This window comes from Drosophila nasuta, chromosome 2L (assembly GCF_023558535.2).
Source record: "Drosophila nasuta strain 15112-1781.00 chromosome 2L, ASM2355853v1, whole genome shotgun sequence".
Classification (NCBI taxonomy): domain Eukaryota; kingdom Metazoa; phylum Arthropoda; class Insecta; order Diptera; family Drosophilidae; genus Drosophila; species Drosophila nasuta.
In genome coordinates this window covers 19,479,557-19,498,736 of record NC_083455.1, presented here as the reverse complement: position 1 = coordinate 19,498,736, position 19,180 = coordinate 19,479,557, and the positions used below count along the sequence as shown (strand labels likewise).

General features: G+C 40.8%; 1 protein-coding gene across 1 annotated transcript in view; it reads left to right on the top strand.

Moving 5' to 3' along the window:
- Positions 1-19,180, top strand: part of LOC132784252 (cell adhesion molecule Dscam2) — a 124,271-nt gene that overhangs the window by 65,371 nt on the left and 39,720 nt on the right. The window contains exons 2-4 of the mRNA XM_060789743.1: positions 7,657-7,855; positions 12,581-12,841; positions 12,905-13,101. Of these exons, the coding sequence (XP_060645726.1) occupies positions 7,657-7,855; positions 12,581-12,841; positions 12,905-13,101 (657 nt within the window). The remainder of the gene's footprint in view (positions 1-7,656; positions 7,856-12,580; positions 12,842-12,904; positions 13,102-19,180) is intronic.

Sequence of the window (19,180 nt, the reverse complement as noted above, 5' to 3'; positions counted from 1 at the left end):
TCACCAACAAAAACCCACAAAAAAAAAAAAAAATAAAATAAAAACAGAAGGAAAGTCAACAGCGAAAACGTTTGAAAAGTTCTTTTAGCTCTATTTCGCTGCCGTTTTTTTTTTACGGCGAGTGCAAAACTTTGGACTTCAGGGAGCAGTTTGCTATGCGTAGCAGAGGGGAAGGGTGTGCGAGAGTGGGGAGGTGGGGGCGTGGCTGTTGGTGTGGTTATACGCATAAGCATGCATGTGCAGAGGCGGCAGCGAAGTAAAATTCCTGGCAAAAATGCACGTGGCATAAATGAAAAATGACTCGCAAAGAGCGCAGCGAACGAGTTTGCACGACTAAAAGATATGCTGGAAATAGTTACAGAAATCTAAACTATTCTTCATTTTCATAGTTCTACACTCTATACCTTGACAGTTTACGGGGTATTTGATATACTCACTACGGGGTGGAAATGATTTTAAATTGGGGAAAAACTTGACGTTAATTTATGAAAACTCGAACGCAATTATTTTTTACACGTGCAACAAGTGTTGGCGATGGCATTGGAGGTGGGTTTTTTTTTTTTTACCTTTTTGCAGCTGAATGCAAAAATTGCATTCACTCTTTTGTTGTTGATGTTGTTTGAGGGCGTCTTGTAAACATGACACAAATACGAAAAGAAATGTGGGCCGGAGAGAAGAGGTGGGGGGCAAAACAACGCAGAAAACAATTCGCAAATGTAAAGAAAACAGAAAACATTTTGGGGGCAAGTTTTGAAAGTTGCAACTTATCTGTTGTTGCCTGTGCGCTCAACAAAAAAAAAAAACTTTGTTTTTTCACAGAGACATTGTGTTGGAAGAGGTGCAGAGAGGGACGGTGAGGAGAGGGTGCCACAAAAAGTTTCTTAAGCCATGTTAACCGCACACATTCACACTATCAACAACAGCGATGACGATAGCAAGGAAAGAGAGAGAGACAGAGAGGGGAGAAGAAGTTAGAGTTAGTTGGAAAATCATGTGTGTATCTTTGGTGCAACTTTGGACCGGTTTTTCCACTTTTGCCAAAGCAATTTGGGCCGTTCGCTGCATAAAAACTGCGCTGCCTGCAATGTTGCAAAGTTTTCAAGACTCGAACTCGACTCGAGTCGCGTTGCTGCTGCGACTCTTGACTCTCGACTCTCGACTCTAGACACGACACTTGGGTGCTCGATTCTGTGGGGCATTGCACATCATTGCGCAGTTCGACGATGTTAAACTCTCCCCCCCCCCATCTCCTCTCTCGCCATGCCTTTTTCTGCATTGTCATGCAAAAGTGGTAATGAAATAACGGTACCTAACCAGCCTCACACATACACCCACAACTTCAGCCGACGAATCCCATCCAAAGATCTCTCTCTCACTCTCTGTCTTTGTGTGTGCCCCACAATCTGAACAGATTTCTCTGCATTTAACCCATTGAGATTACGCTCAGATGCAAAAAACTTTTTCGTTTGTTTACACTTGCGGAATAGTTCACATAACAACAACATCAACAACAATGATCTTGCTGTTCTTGTCAGCTGAAAATTCAAATCAAAAACTCCAACCCAAAGTTTTTTCTATGTCGCAGTTCTTTAACTTGCAAATTAATTAAAGTTCCGAAAATATTTCGCAATAATTATACGAACTTAGTATTCAATTGCTACAGGCAAACTGTATTTGAATTAGAAATTTATTTACCCTAGTCTTAACTAGGTTATAAATTAAACAAAATTTGTATGAAAATAAAATAGAGGCAATTTTGTGTGTATGTAAAAAATAAATATAGTATTGTTAAACCTAAGAAATTTCTAATTAAACATTAGCTTATATATTTCGGGAAATGCAGCTGCAATTGCTCTTTAATTTGCTCATCATTTAGTTGGTTTTATCTAAGCATATTATATGACATTCATAAATGTCAAAAGCGAGTAGCTAGCTGAAATTTGTCTGAAACAAAAACAGCTTCTCATATCTCTCTTGACAGTGTCAGCTAATGGGTTAAAATGCATCTTCTTTTAAACGCTGCTGCGAGTTGTGTGTTCTCTCTTTCTCTCTGTCTGTGTCTCTGTCTCTTTTTTTGCTATCTCTGACGTTGTCTGCGCTTTCCCCCAACTTCACCTCGATTACAAGTTGGTCGCACCTTTGCACAGCTTCTTGGCTTTCCTTTCGAGAACTTGCAGCCATGGCCATCAATATTTTTGCTGCAGACACAAAAAACCCGTTTTGTGTGCCGCAACCAGAGAGAGAGAGAGAGAGAGCTGCCCCCCAAGTGTCTCAATCTCTGTTGCCTGGCGTTCCCTTTAAATTGCAATCTTCTTCCGTTTGGTTGACTTTTGCTGCCTCGGCAGACAGCAGAAGCTTCTCTGCTGCAACTGCTGCTGCTGCGAATGCTGCTGTTGCCAGGATAAACGGGTGGCAGCTTAAACAGATAACATTCATTGTTATAACACCCGCGCACAAAGCGCTCCTTTCCCAGTTACCTTTCCAGCTTCGTTTTGTCTGTGTGACTCATAAGAAAATTATGTTGCATTTTATGTGAGCGCGCCATTGCAGTGGAGTTTTTATCGAGTCGCCATTTGCCTCTGTCCTGGCTTGGCCTGGCCCGAAAGGCAGCTGCAAAATGGCTTATACGCTCTGCATATATAAAGACATTAAAGACACCCAAAGCGATAGAGAGAGAGAGAGAGAGAAACACACAAACAGTTGTTGGCTGTTTTGGTGTAGTGCCAGCTGCAAGTTTGCGAGCGAGAGATTTGTTGCCTTTTGGCTAAATAATAAGACATAATTCCATTTGCTTAGTCCTTGTCTGCAAGGATAACTTTGCATGCAGTCAGCCAGCAAGGCGTCCAACTAGAGAAAGAGAAAGAGTTGTAGTGCTTTTCTTCTCTAGAGAAAGAGGAAGAGTTGTAGTGGCTTTCAATGGCCTCTCGATTTGCGATTTGAGTCGAGTCTTCTTTTGGCACTTTTTGATCAAAGCGCATTGAAGCGGGTCGCTGGCTTGGCAAAAATCTATGCCAAATTACATTGTAATCGAGCAGAGCTCAAACAAACAACGCATACATAGACATGCAAGCAAACACACACACGCACGCACACATACGTAGAGTAGCTTGTTCTTACGTTTTACGGCCAAATTCAATGCTGGTAATTAACTTTGAAAATCCAATTATGGCAAAACTTTTTCAAAGTGTGTGTGCGACTGTGTGTTGCCTCCTGAACATGTGTGTGGCTGCCAGTGAGCGAGTGTGTGTGTGTGTGTGTGTATGTATGTATGTATGGATATGTGTGTAGGTGTGTGTGTGTGTGGGTGCATTTATAAGTGATATGCAGAACATGCAATTAACAAGGGCAAATTCACTCGACTCCTTCGCTCTTCTCTCTCTTTCACTCACTCGCTTTGTGTATGCGTGTGTATGTGTGTGTGTGTGTGGGTGCGCTAGTGTGTGTTGACTGCCTGTAGCTACAACTTATACTCTACGTCCCGCTCTTTGGCTGCCTTTGCTAGCCAGGGCATCGAGTTGCCTTCTGCTATTTGCCCTGCAGACAGCCACACACACACACACATACAGTAACACACACTCACTTATACACCCACACTCTTGTAGAGAACGTAGAGACGCCCACTTTTAGCTGCTGCTGCTGTTGCTGGCAGTCTTGGCAGCTGCAATTTACTTGGCTCCCCGCTCCAGCTCGCCATTGTTTCCATTTTAATATAATTCTCACGTAATAATTGCGTTTGAGCAGTGTCAAACTATGCCAACAAAAGAAGACGTGTGAAAGCAAGACACTGTCCTCTCTCTCTCTCTGTCGCTAGCTCTCTCTTTGTCTACTCGTTGCCACAATCTTCCTGAACACAATGTTCGCAGTGGTGCATCAACTACTGCGAGCAAAGTCGTTCGAAATGTTCTGCATGGCAATTTCCATGCTATTGAACACAAAATGAAGCTCCCCAGTGTGTGTGAGCTTACAATTGCATTCAATTGCTTGTGGTTTAAGCCAAGGACAAGAATAGCAGTTACCCTGTAAATAGATTGAAACTGATAAAGCGCATTGTTTGATTTATAACGCACAGAGATTTCACTAAGAAAATGTTATCTCAAGTGCTTCCAATTGAGCACTAACTATTTTATATGTAATTGCTGATTTAAAGATATTACAAAAAAATAAACTTAATTTAAATAAAGCAATGCACATTTTTATTGAACTTATTGAACTTGAATTCCTCTAAAATTTATCTGCTCTTAATGCTCCTATAAGTATGCTTAACTTTTTTAAGTTTCTTGAGTAAAGTAACTAATAAAATTCCTTTTAACAAACTTTAACATTTCAATGCTTTAGCCAATCAATTGAAATGAGTCTTCGCCTACGCTTAACGCTTATTTTTATCCAAGCTAAGCTCCATCTTTGGTATAAATAGCATTCGCATCACTCTCCAAATGAAATTGCTATTTAAAGTCACAAAGACAGTTATGAATGCTGACTGATGATAGCCGTTTAACACGGAGCGAAAACCTTTCCCAAAATGTTGTTTATTATGTACAAAGGGGCGCATTGTCGTCTTTGGCATTAGGGTTCTGGAGTTCTATCAGCATTTTGCACCGGAAATTGAATTTTTCATTTGCGCATCCTGCGAAGCCATTTGTCCGCCATCTTTGCTAGCAATTCTGCATATTATTTTAAATTTTTTCTTCTCTTGCTTTTTGTTTTCTTTCTTGCTGCTGCGTGCCATGGCAATTATAAGAAATTTTTCTTCAACTTCATTTCATAATGATAATTTAATTAGTTGCAAGTGGATGGCTTTTAACCATTGCCAGCTCATTAACTGCACTTAACAGTCGCCCGGCGACTTTTCGTGAATATTTAATGAAACTCCGTGGGTCCTTTTCGCTGGCTCCTTTACAATCGGAGTCCATCTCGCGTTTGAGCCTGGGGAATTGTATCGTTTTAAAAAGGAGTTCAGCTTGTGCTGTCAGCTTTGACTGGCTGTCTGGCTGGCTGGCATTCGGTATCGCTTTATGTTGTGTACATGTCAATTAATGGGAAATTGATATCGTTTGAGGCGCATTGCCAGCCAGCATTTTTGCATATGCCAATATTGACATGCCAAACTGCAGTCAGCCGCGAAATGTATGCGCAAACGTTGCTGCTCCTGCTACGAATGTGACTGCGACTGCGGCGTAATGTAATGTTTGTCCTATTGTTTTTATCCATGTAAATATTTGTGCACGGATAATCGTGGCGTATGCGTAATCAGTCAATTGAATAATGAATTACATTAGGGTTGTAAGAGAGAGAGAGAGAGAGAGGCGGGAAAAACAAGACAAACAAGGCTTGGAACGGAGAAAATATTGTCGTGTAACAAGCAGCGAGAATATGAGTGATAAGAAGCCTGTCATGTCAACAATTAACAGTAGGATAAATGACGAGTTTGAAGTGCTACAGCGAGTGTTTAAAAACGACTCAAAAAGGTTTCAGAAATGTCTTAAATTTGGGTAATAAAAAATGAGTAGTAATGAATAACGATAAGCAACAAGCACAAACGGATGCAGCGAGTACTAAGCAACGAGTACGAACGAACACAGCGAGTGTCCAATAACGAGTACAAACAGTTTTGAAAGTATTAGATATTAATAACAGTAAACGAGTAGTAACAAATAAAGATTGATAAGTAACAAGTACAAACTGATGCAGCGAGTGTTCAATAACGAGTAAAAAACGTAAATTTACTTGGTTAGCGGATAATAAATCAAGCAATCAACAAGTGATTTCAATAGCTGTCAAAGAGCAACGAGTATTGATTCACGAATGTCCATTATCTGCATTCGCAATAAATCACGAGAGAGAGAGAGAGAAGAGAGGCAACATGGCGAGTGCCAAAAGCAACGAGAACAAGCGTTGATATGCGAATGCAGAAGCTTCTTCCAAGTTGTAATTCTGGCAATTTGCCTAAGTGCAACCGAATGGACGCCTGGACGACGACGACGACAACGAAGAAACTGACTTCAAAGTTTTAATTAGAAACGCAACTGCGAAATGGAGGACAGTGCAGGACATAAAGTGAGGCGCCCAGGACAGAGAGGCCGGGGCAGTCAAGCGAAATGAGCAGCGAAATGCGTTGACAGACGACGTGAAAAGGAACAAACGCAACGTGAACGCAGCTCAGTTGAGTTCAGTTCAGCGTCAACGAGGCCAGCGTCAACGTTGGCGTCAGCGTCAACGCCAGCGTCAGCGCCAAAAAGTAACTTTAATGGCAGCCAGCAGAGAATAAATGAATGGGCCAAAAAAGTGGCAGAGCGCACAATTTTATGTGGCACACAAAACTTTTGACATAAATTCGTAGGGCAGCAATGAGAAGTGATGCTAAAGCAAAACCAAGATGGAGAGGGAAGAGAAGAGAATAGAAGAGATATCTCTTTCACTTGTTGTTGTCGCTGTCAGAGTTGCCACCTTTTTCTTTGGCTCGCTTGTTACTTAGATACAATTCGCTAAGACGCTGCCAGACGACTGTCAAATTAATTTTAATGCGCTTTTCATGGGCTCGCGTCGTCGCATAACTTTTGGATTTTAACGATTATTGGGACTAATGCGAATGTGAATGCGACTTTGAATGCAAAAGAGGAAAAACCCCTCAAGCAGGCACGCTCTATGTATCTCTCTCTCTGTCTGTTTTGCCACCCAATTGAAACAATCTTTAAATTTAGCACATGGCGGAGACAGCCAGCCGGCAAATGCACAAATTTATTACCCCAGCCGCTGCCGCCTTTCGTTCGTTCGTTTTGTTACTGTTACTGCGAAAATTGGTAAGGGAACTGGCTTAAACGCTGGCTCATGCATATTTGATGCCAAATATAAAGCGGCCATAAATTCAACTTGAAATTTACGCAGCAAAGTAAAAGTAATGCCTTTTCCTCCGCATTGCCATCTAACAAAAAAAGGAAGCCAGACGTAAAACGACGCACCTATGTCGAGTGTTTGGTACTCAGAAGTTTGTCGTTTGATTTCGTATTTCCTTCCTTCGCTCCGCTTTTCTTTGCTTTCTGTTTTTTTTTTTTGCATTTAATGTGAAGGACTAACGCGTCTATGGAAGAAAAAGATGGCTAAGCATATGAAAAAGTTTTTCGCCAGAAAATTGTTTATTTATTTCTTTATTTTTATCGTCACACTCACGACTTGTCTGTCGTCTCTTCTCTACCTTTATGGCATTGACAAGTTTCGAAGCTTACCTATATTGGTTTATTAAAAATTAAATAAATATTTCGGTGACAACAAAATTATTTTGGATGGAGGGAAAAGCTTCTTATGTTGCTGCATAAAAATGAAAAGTTGTCCATCTTTTGTGTGGCGCACATCAAAAAGTTTCCCCCCAAAACTGTGCATAATATAAATTTGTGAGTTGGCTAAAAAGCATACAATTTAAATAGTTAAATTGAGGATTTATTACATGTTTACAAAATATATTTTTCTCTTTTTATATATATACATATTTGCAAAAATGTTCTTTAGCTACCTTTACTCAACGAGTTTTATTTATTTGTAAATAACAAACGAATTTGTAACTAGTTTCATATTTCAGCAACATTTTTGTCGGCTTCTTTCCCCTGTGCAAAAAGTTGTAATTAAATTTATAATTTTCCTATTTTTTTTCTTCCTCTTTTGCAGTCCTGGTAACGCTGAGCAGCAGCTGTCTGGGCGACGAGTCCATTGACACACGTGAGAATGCAGATCTTGTGTTGAAGTGTCGTTTCACCGAGAAATATGAAGCAAATGATTTCTCATTCTTCTGGACGCGTTCGATATCGAATCCGGCGCAATTTGACAACGTGGCCATCGGTGAAGTGCAGTTGAGTTCCGGCTATAGGTAAGTCAACAAACTACAGTTAACTATAAACTATATACAACATATGTATACATAGATGATGCCATAAAAATTGAAAGCGGAAATCTCGGCAATTGCTTGCTGTATCTTTTGCCATCTCGTTGCCTTTTAATGCTCAACCTGTGTTATGCAAGTGTTGCGATGCCATTTGTTAAGTTAATTAAATGTCTCACACACACAGACACATGTGGATAATGGGATTTATGTGTGCTCACCGACTGTCGACTGCCAACTGGCAACTTAATTAAAATCAAGTTCTTGGCAATTTAAACGAGTCGATGTGTTGGTCAAGCCCAGAGAGAACGGAGCTCTGTGCTCATATGTTTCATATGCTTAATCCTTAATGTCAATGCCGACGCGTGTTAAACATTCACACAATTATGAGGTACACACTTACTTTCACACATACATATGTGTGTGTGTTGTGTGTTGTGGTTGTTTATGTTTCATTTTCATTACTCGCTCGCGCGCGCCATTTGCAATTGTATTTTTATTTGCTTCGTGCCTCGACTTCCGCTTCCGGCGCGGCCCAATGTGGCGGCCTGTTTTTTAATGTTGCGCTCGCTCTCTTCCCATTCACTCGGAACTCCGAGCACTCTGCACTCTCCACTGTGGCAATCACACTCCTTGCTCGTCAGGACACAGCTCAGCTGCTTCTTTATGTGGCAAGGCATAAATTTTAAGTGCCCAGTCGAGGCCACAAAATGCAGCGAACGTTTGCTTGCTTGCCAAATGAAATGCCACCATGACTATTGTGTGATTCTATGTGTGTGGAACAATAAAAGCAAATCAACAAACAACAAATAGAAATAAAAAGCGCAAAGCAAAATCGCTAGACGTCGCGGCACAGTTCCCAGGCAAATTGTAAAATACATTTTTTTTACTGCAATTGCCGTCGAAAGCTAACAAGCTACAACAAAAAATTGTATCTGTGCTGCTGTGCTGTTGCTGCAAAAGTGAAAATACTGCAAAATTTGTTGTTGTTCGTTCGTTCGTCGACGGGGTCATCGAAATGCCGAAATGGCATAACAGAATTAAGAACCAGAAGATGTCCAAAAGAAGAGAGAAGCGCAGAGCCTGCAGCTAATATATCGTTAAACATTTCATTTAACGAGGCAGACACAGGCAGCGCGATACGCCGCAGACTGCTGCCAGGGCATTTAAGAATGCAAGTCATGTTGCCAAGGACAATTCCGACCAACGAAAACGCGGCACTAACAGCCACAAAAACAAGTAAGAAGTGGAGAGTACTTGACTTTAGAATACCGGCATCCAATTTTTGAATAAGACTAAAACAGTGCGGTATTCATTTTAGAATATACCAAATTAATATACCGCAAAAATACTAAAAATAATGTGTACTGAAGACTATATTTGGTATATTAATGTAGTACTTTAGTATTTTATCAATATACCAAATATAACATTTGGTATATTTTAGTATATATATGAATATATTACATTTAAAACGGTATATTTCGAATGTAGTACTATATCAATATATCAACTACACCCTTTGGTATATTTTTAGTATTTTTGTGGAATAATAGTTCGGTATATTTTGAATGTAATATTTTATCAATATATCAAATGCACCCTTTGGTATATTTTTAGTATTTTTGATGAATAATAGTTCGGTATATTTTAAAAATATATCAGATTGTCAGCCAAACCATCCTTCACCCTGTCACATACATTTCTACCCTATGGGTAGCGGGTATACAAATTGGCAAAGATATCGATGAGAAATCTAACAAAAAAGTCTGTTATCAACAAAGATTCTGCTGGCGGGAAGAACATGAATTTTAAAGTATAAAAGTAGACAAAAATTGCGGCGTTTACATGTGCAGGAATTCCCCAATAGCAAATAATTGGCTGCGGCAATGGCCGCATTACCATTTAGTTTGCGAGGGAGTCGAAGGAGAGAGGAGCGGCAAATGGGGAATATGGGATGCATTGGAATCCCGTAAACGAATCCGTGTCCCAACAAAAACAAGGACAACGACAAAAATCCAAATCGCAGACAGGCAACAGAGCCGCCAGCAATGTGGCATACTTGAAAATTACAGCAACAACAAGAGAGAAAGGTATGCAGTAATAAGAGAAAGAAAGAGAGACAGAGAGAGAGAGAGCGAGTGGGGAAGAATCACGAACAACTACAAATCCCGCAGGAGCCTTTGGCGCTCAAGGACGTGCGACACGCGCGCCTTTTTAATGCTTAAAGCATTCTCTCTGCCTTCTTTTTTTTCATTTCGGTATTTGGGAGCTTCTGCATTCGCTGCCGTCGCCGCCGTCGAAAGATTCGCGTTCCCAAGTGGCAGGCGATGAGTGGAGAACTGCGCTTTGCCAGCAGTTTTTATAATTTGCACTTTTTTCCGTCTCCCCGCTTATACATATATATAGTAGAGTATGTACTAGGTAGGTTTATAAAAAGGACAACACACAACGCGTTGAATGTCCGGGTCCCCAAGCTCAGGCTGCAAATGAGCAGCTCCGGCCGAGCCGCTGAAGCCTGAACTGAACTCGAGCCCGAAAGCGAGAGCAGCGAGTCCTGCTGCTGCTGCTGCAAATAGAAAAATAATAATAAAAAATTCAACTAGTAGACGCAGGACGATAAAGAACCCAGCAGAGTCTGCAGAGAATTCAGTCAATTTGCTCGGTTACTATTATTTCGCTTTTTTTATTTTGCTGGTTTCCGCTTTTTCTATTCTCTGTGTTTTTTTTTGGGTCATTGTCGCTGTCTGTGCTTTGGTTTCTGCATTTCATTTTCGTGAATTTCATTCAGAGAAAAACTACAGCCATAGTTGTGTTTAGCTACGATTATTCTCTCTGCTGCTGTTGCTTAATTAAATACTTTTGCGCTGACGCGTGTTTTTAGCGGTTTATAGCAATTAGCAAAAGGGCTGAAGGACTCGCCGCAGCCACAGGGAAAACCAGCTGGCCGCAGCTGAATGAATTGTCAATTAAATCCATAAATGCGTCTAGACGCCAAATGAGATGAAATATTATGAGTGAGAGAGAGAGTGTGTCCTTTAGTGTCCTTCTCATTGCCATCTGTTCGGTGTGCTTCATTTCGAAATGTTCTAACGATGCTTGACAAATGAACTTCAATGTGCTCAAAATAGACTTAGAGACTGGGAGAAGAGGGGGAGACGCAACATCTTGTTTACCAATTTAATAAACTGCTGCGTAGTCTCTGTCAAAGTCGACGTTGCTGTCCATGGGCTATCGACATTTGACCATTTGAGCAGTCAGCGAAGTGTATAACAGCTTCAGAGAGAGAGACGCATCAATTTTCAGTAGTTGTCCAGGACAACGACAAAATAATCAGTGTCCTAGCAAAATACTCCAAAAATGTTAGCAAGCAATCAGCAGGACAACAAGACACTTGACTCTGATATGCCGAAGATGGAATACTCTATGAAGCATATAAGAAATATTGTAATACAAAATACAGACTAAAATTAAATATGACATGATATATTAATGAAGTGTAAGATTTACTTTTGAATGAATGTCAAACAAATTCGTAGAGTATTCGTTGTTCAATTTACTTTACCAATTCATATCAAGGCCACAGAAGTAACCAAAGCATAATAACCATTTCCGCTTCACAAATATTACTTTTAAATAAATGAAGTATAAGTAAAATGCTCTCGATTCTGAGCTTCTTCTGTTTCTATTCAATCGGAATCGGAAGCTGCCAGCGAGACATGTGCAATATGTTGCCTACTTTATGGCGCTTAAATTACGTAATTCCATTTGATTATTCAACACATTACTGCTGATGCCTGCAAATGCAAAGAGAGAGCAGGCGTGAAATATTTTCCTAATTTTCCACAGAATATTATAATAGGCTCTTTCTGTGTGTGGGTGTGTAAGCGGAAGTGGCTGCTCAACGCCAAGAAAACCAAAGAAATACATCAAATACGTTTTGCTCTGTGCTGTGTGTGTAATTGTGTTTAATTCAATTTCGTATTGATTGTGAGCCACAAGAAAATGTTGTATTTTTGAAGCGTTTAGCAAATATAGAAATTCAATTAACAAAAATTGCAAAAATTTACAATTAAAATTGTTGCGATGAAGTTAAATTTTTGTGGGTTTGGCAATTAAATTGGGAAAAAGCTCTTCAAGCCAACAAGAATTTGCACAAAAATGTTGACATTTTATTTGCCATTCGGTTGCTAACGTCTGGCAATACACAAGGCTCCCCTTCGATTTCTTCTCCTTCTCCTGGCTTTACAGCAAGCTGGCTGGTTGTCATCGTTATCGTCAATCGAAGTCATCGTCTAGGAAAATATGCAAACATTTATTGAACGTTGATTTTATTTATGTTGCTGTGACACGACCCACGCCTCGTCTCGTCTCGTTTTTCTCCGTGTTGTCGCCCTCTCATGCTGGACAAATATTAACATTTTGTATTTATTTATATTGCGAAACATTTAAAGTTGAACCACCTGCAGGGCAAGGATGTGAAAACTCACACTCTTCTCGCTGCTGGATGCTGAACTGAAAACTCAATATTAGCACAATTAGTGATGGGATATCAAAGGGGGCAGCAGGCGACATTGGCTCCCAAGTTTTTAAATAAAATAAATCGCAAATTGAATTTCAATATTCAATTGCCTTGCATAAATTGATATGTGAAACTCTTATGAAATTATATTTATTGAATTTTCTCAATTGCTTTGCGTTTTTGTTTCACAGACTCGACTTTCAACCGGAGCGTGGCATTTACGATCTGCAGATCAAGAATGTGTCCTACAATCGGGACAACGGACGCTTCGAGTGCCGCATCAAGGCCAAAGGCACCGGTGCCGATGTGCATCAGGAGTTCCATAATCTCACCGTCCTCACACCCCCGCATCCGCCGGTCATCTCACCCGGCAGCATTGCCGTCGCCACCGAGGATAAACCCATGGAGTTGACCTGTAGCAGCATTGGCGGTTCACCAGATCCCACCATAACGTAAGTCTCTTCTTCTCACTTTATTTTCACATTCAGTTTCGAGTAACATAAATATATATTTAGCTGGTATCGCGAGGGTTCAAATGCGCCGCTGCCAGCGACAGTGTTGCGCGGTGGCACCAAGGATCAGCCCACAAATGCCACACTCTTGATTACACCGCGTCGCGAGGACGATGGCGCCAAATACAAGTGTGTGGTGCGCAATCGAGCCATGAACGAGGGCAAACGCCTGGAGGCGACAGCCACCTTGAATGTCAACTGTGAGTAGCGCTTGAATTTACTATTATTTAAAGTGCGGGGACATAAATCAAACTATATAAAACTAGAAATACTTGAAATAGAGAAATTAAATAGGAGACAACTTTTTTGAGAATATCCTTGAAAATTTTTCCACAACTTAGCACTTAGAATACATTTTTACCTATATTAGATTTCATTATTTCATTAACCGAAAAACTTAATCAATCTTCCAGTATAACATTTTTCTTTTCTACTTGAATTGCTGACCTTAAATAGAAGACAACTTTTAGGAATATCATTAAATATTTTACTTATTTCTTAAACTTTAAAATTTAATCAATCATGCAGCAATTACTCTTTAAAAATCTCACTTCAATTTCTTCATTTCTGTGCAACTTAAGAATTTTTCTCTTAGGACAATTTGGCATATAATTTTGTTGTTACTTCAACTTGGAAATTCAAACAATCTTGCAGTTGATTGTATTTAAAACTCCCATTCACAATTTTTCCATTCCTTTAAGCAAACACTTATACTCTGTGACACATTTTGAATGAAGTACTATATTAATATACCATTTATAGCCCTTGGTATATTCTAGTATTTGTGGTATATTCATTTGATATATTCTAAGAATAATCCCTCACTGTTTAGCTTTAATTTAAAATGGGTAACTGGTATCTAACAGTTGAGCATACTCGACTTACGCTTTCTTACTTGTTTCCTTACCACTTTAATAGTTTTCTCTTTGGTTCATTTGGCATAACTTTCCTTTCCTTGCTTCGCTTCATTAATTTGCGACAGCGTCGCACTCAACTCCTTTGACATTTGCCCGCGAATTTCTGCTTGCAATTGCAGCTAAATATAAAAAACTTGAACTAATTGTCCACTGCAACAGCATCTTTCCCTCTTTTGCAATTGTCGCCGCTATTCATTAGAGTTTTCGCTAGTGGAAAAAAGGCGTTGGCAGTTTGCTCTCGTAGTTGACCTCCGTGCTTAGTGTGGGGGAACGTGTAATTAGCGTGGCACTGAAAATTACAATGGCCAAACAAAACTAGATAGCTGCATAATCAAGTGGCTAGACAAGACCCCGCCACAGCCCATTTGTATTCGCATTCGCATTCGTCATGCTTGCAACGAGTCGTGGCGAGAAATGCAAACACATTTGTTCAAATGTTGTTAAAATTGCTGCCAATGTCACAGGGCAACAACGGCGGTCATTTAGTTGGCTCCCCAAGTAACTACAGAAATATAGTGTGTGTGTGTGTTGGATATAGATCCATATGTGTGTGTGTGTGGGTAATCATTTATATCTTTTCGTAAAGCCAAACGTTCACATAAATTAACTGAAGCTGCTGACGTTGTTGACCTGCTGACTGAACAGAAGTAATTAGAATAGAAATTTATGTGCCACACTCCCAACATGTCTGTGGTTGATAGAACTGTTGTTGTTGCAACAAGTGGCAGCTAAACGCTGCGTGTACGATCAACGTTGCTGACTCTGTTTCTGCCTCTGGCTGCCATTTGCGTGGCGCTATTAGAGCTAATCAAAATCCAAATAAAATCCAAAAGCTGGCAATTGCAACAAGCCAACTACACAGCTGAGGCACAATAGTAACAACATCAACGACAACAAAAACTGAGGTCAGCCAGCAAATGCGTAATTAATTCAAACACAAAACCGCAAGAACATCGCATATATGCATATATATAGTACCTACATATATGGTAATTAGCAGGCAACGGGCAATCGGTACTAGAACCCAACGTTGGGTTCATGTCCACACTAATTGCGTTTGCATGCAATGCAGAAATGAGCGCATTGATTGATTGACTGCACGAGCAGAGCGCGAAACCAATCATTAGCTGCCATAAATTGAGGGTTCAACTTGAGTATTACAACAGCTTTTAATACGAGTTTTTAATTGCAATTCTTTGCTTATCTAAACATTCAAGTTGTGTGTGCTTTGAAGTCAAACTTGTCATTGACCTTTCTTAAGAACTGAACAGCAGCTTCTTTTGTTTTTCGAATGTGTGGGTGCCCCAAAAAAAAAAGAAACTTCTTCAGCTTAAATGCTTGTCTGTAATCCACTTTGAACCATTTCCTCGGGCATTCAAATTATTAATTTACTTCAAGTTGTTAGCTGAAATGCGTTGTTGTAATTAAGCCACGTTAACTTCAAGAGCCAACGCCAACACGCAGTCGTCCCACGTGTCGTATGCGCAATGGCCATATAAGCCAAAGCGTAAACACAGCGTAACGACAAATGTCTGACCTGTCGCATAAATGTCGCTAATTAGCCGCCGTTTCGTGCATAACTCTTTTAGAGCATCTGCCACGCCCCCTCAGTGCGCCCACACATTAGATTGAACTAATTGAAGCAGATAGGAGTATAAATGAATGAATGAGTAGATGTATGACTGAATGAATGAAGGCAATTCATAATGATTCGACGGTGGCGGTTTAATTAAAACAAAACCTTTGCCACGCCCACGCTCATTTGCATTTATTGACCGCATTAAATGTAATATATTATTTTTTTTTGTTCGCTTATAGGTATATACAAATTTAATTCGTTGTTGCTGTGGGTTTAGTTTGTTTAATTAGAAATATTTTGCTTGGAGTGCAACCGCAATGTAAACGCGGTGATTTGTAATTGTAATGCTTATTAATTGCCCAGCGGGTGTGGCACAGAAAACTGAAAGAAAAATCACATAGAGGGTGGCAAACCAAGAGGGGATTACTGACAGATAAATAACAAATTTGCATTTGGCTCAAGCACAAAAGCGGAATGCTGCAAAAGATGCAAAGACGATGACAAAGGCAACCGCAGAGTCGCTTTGCAAGTAATTGCTGAGAAGGGGGAAGCAGCGAGGAAGGAAGAGCTCTGGGCAAATAGCACCCACTATTAAAGGGTTGCACAAGAGCTAAATTCAATACGTATATGTATGTGTGTGAGAGTGTGTGTGTGTGTGTGCCAAAGGATTTTCCACTTGCGGTCAAGTCAGAGCTTGCTGCTTGGAGCCGAACGTAATGCGTTTTTAAGCAAGCCTCGGGAGTTGATCAAAAGCAAAATCCTGGCCACAGTTCACAGAGTCCAGCAGGACATGCAGCATTTGTGGTTGTCTCTTGTGCGGGCCAACACACACACTCCTTCCACACCAACACACACACACATCTACACTATATCAACGTCAATGCTTTTCGACCCCATGTCGGTCGTCTAGTGGAGTTTTGTTTGCATAGTCAACAGCATTTGGCCAGCATTTGCCTGGCAAATTAAATCAAAAACAATTTAATTGTTAAGTTCAACAGAAAATCAGAAAACATTTACCACCCGTTAAGCGTTATCGTTTTACCTCATTTCCTGTCCACAGCTTTTCATCAATTTAACAGTTGTTGCCTTTTTCGCTAGTCTGATTTACGGGCCGCAATAAAAATTCACTTAGGCCCTGCCCAATTGACACCTACAAATTAATCAGCGCTCGACACGATGCCTCTTTTTGCCTGCTACCTCCATCAACTCCGTCATTCGCTGACAGTCTGATGGCAAACGCGTTGCCTTCACCTGACCTCTTCCCATTCTTCGTTTTCTCTTTGTCTTCCTTCTAAATCACTTCTAATAAGTCATGCCAAAAAGGCGGCGCTGTAAATTGCCAGCAACATTGGAAAATCTTAATAATCGTCTGTTAATAACCACAAAATGATAAGGAATAAGTTTTGGTAGCGAGCTAGAAGAATAGGGTGAAGTTTTGAGAAATTGGTGAAGGGAAGAATTTTGTGGAGGGAAAGAAATGGGAGGATGTGAAGTGACTTTGCGGTAATCGTATGTTTCTTTTATTAAAGTTTCTAAGTGTTGACAGAGCGCGAGTTTACATATTCTGCTTTGTGCTCCATTCGTAAACGTTTTACTGACTGATAATTTAATTTATAGCTAAGTTATCGAGAAAGTCGAAAGAGGAGAATGTCAATTGATTTCAAAGTGGTGACATAACGCGCTCTTGCCTATTCTTCTTTGTGCTGCTTTCGTACAATTACCGTTAAGTTTTCTGAGGACCAGATATAGGAAGAATGACAATTCAATTTAAAGTGTTAATAGAGTGTTATTTTGTGTATTCTGTTTTGCACTTTATTCGTAAACGTTTTACTAACTTACAATGTAGCTTTTGTCTGTTCTACTTTGAGCTGCATTCGTAAACGTTTTGCTGACACATAATTTAGTTTTCAGTTAATTTAAAGCACTTTTTGCTATTACATTTCTCTTTTATCTCTTATGCTTAAACGTTTTGCTGGCTGCCTGTCAATTGAAATTGATCTGAAATCAGCTGAATTTGACAATAATGCCAGCTATTTATTCAGTTGTATATTTGCTATACAATTACTTGCCACCGAGTATGAGCTCTTGGCTTTGCTTTATTTAGTTGTAGATATTTATATTATACCCAAGCACAACCTCAATTGCTTCGAGGGCAATCCCTAGTCTACTGCCACACGCTCCCTCATCTATTCGGCTGTCTTTATTCGATTGTGCCCCAGGGCCAAAAGACGTAGAATACGCCCGGAATGGAATGGGGATTGGGGAAGGTCGCTAATTTATTGGGCTGCCCTCGCGCAGCGCCAAGTTGAGGATTTTTGTGTTGCGGCAAATCGCGTGTTTTTCAACGTGGCTTGGCTTGCTGTTGATGAGCCTAATCGGATCTCACCTGGCGCTGGAGCGAAGTCGAAGCCAAGGCAGCAAGGTAAAGCGGGCAAGCAACAGACAGCTGCTGGCAAGGATTGCCATATAGCCGGATTGTGTTGGATTGCTGCAGGTTGCGGATGCGGGCCAAAATGGGGTTTTTGCCTGCCTGACTTTAGATTTGATTCTAAGCCGACATGCTGGCAATGCTCTGCTACTAGCAGCTAGCTGCTTGTTGTTGTCATTGCTGTCAAATGTTTTTCTTTTCTTTGGTGTTGTACGATTTAAAGGCGCTTAAGCGACGCGAAGCTTAGCAAGAAAATTTTACAGTGAGACACAACAATATTGGGAATGCACAGCCCGCAGGACATGTGCTCCGCAGGGAACAGCGATGTGGCATGTAGAGTGTATGTGTGTGTGTGTGCTGTGGCGCCTATCATTTTCATAGTTTAATGTCAGGCAATTAACTTTTGTCTGGCCTGCCTTAAAAGGCGAGCTCAACTCAGATAGCAGGGATAAGCCCGAGGCAACGGAACGGAGGGAAAGAGGGTGGGGAAAATGTCGAAGCTCTGTCGCAAGTGCCCTCTGATGCCAGTCACCGATGAGATCATGCATAAAAAGGCAGCCCGGGCACGTTCCGCATGGAGATGGAGATGTAAATGGAAAGGGCGATATGCGATGTGGTGCGATGTGAGAAGTGAGATGGAGATAGAGATGGAGATGCAGATGGAAATGTAAATGTAAATGTTGTCCGCTTCGGTTGGTTGAAACGACCTTGCGCCATGTTTGAACCTTAACACCAGCACAAACATAGGCAGCAGGAGAGTGCGGGAGAGGGAGAGTGGGAGACAACAGGCCAACTAGGCAAATAGGCAGAGCACATGTTGTGGGTAAAATCAACGAAGCAAATGCCAATACACATGTGCCAATCGGAGGGAGGAGGGTGAGGAGACGTAAGAGAGGAAAGAGATTGGCGATGTCCTCTGGCATTAGGGATTCCAAGGCTTAACATGGCGTAAACACAAAAGCCTCTAAAGGCATCAACTGCGGCATATAAAGTGGCATTACATGGAGTACAGACAACAACAGCAACAACAACATTAACTACAACGAGAGGAGCAATAGCAGCAGAGTAGAAGAAGAACGAGAAAAAAAATAGGAGAGCCACTGGCAAATGGCAGGAAGTGAGTGCAAAGGAAGAGCAAGCCGCAAAAACAAAGCGCAACAACAATACAACCGACTAGAAAAAAAAGCAACAGCAGGAGGAGCAACAGAAATTGTCGAGTGTCCTCGGTCGTCGTCGTCGTCGTCGTCTGCCACGCATTAAATTGAAGATGATGATGATAATGCGACCAGGATAAGAGTCCAGCGAGGAGCCAGAGTCGAACTCGAAGTCAGAGTAGAACTCTTGTAGCAAGTTGT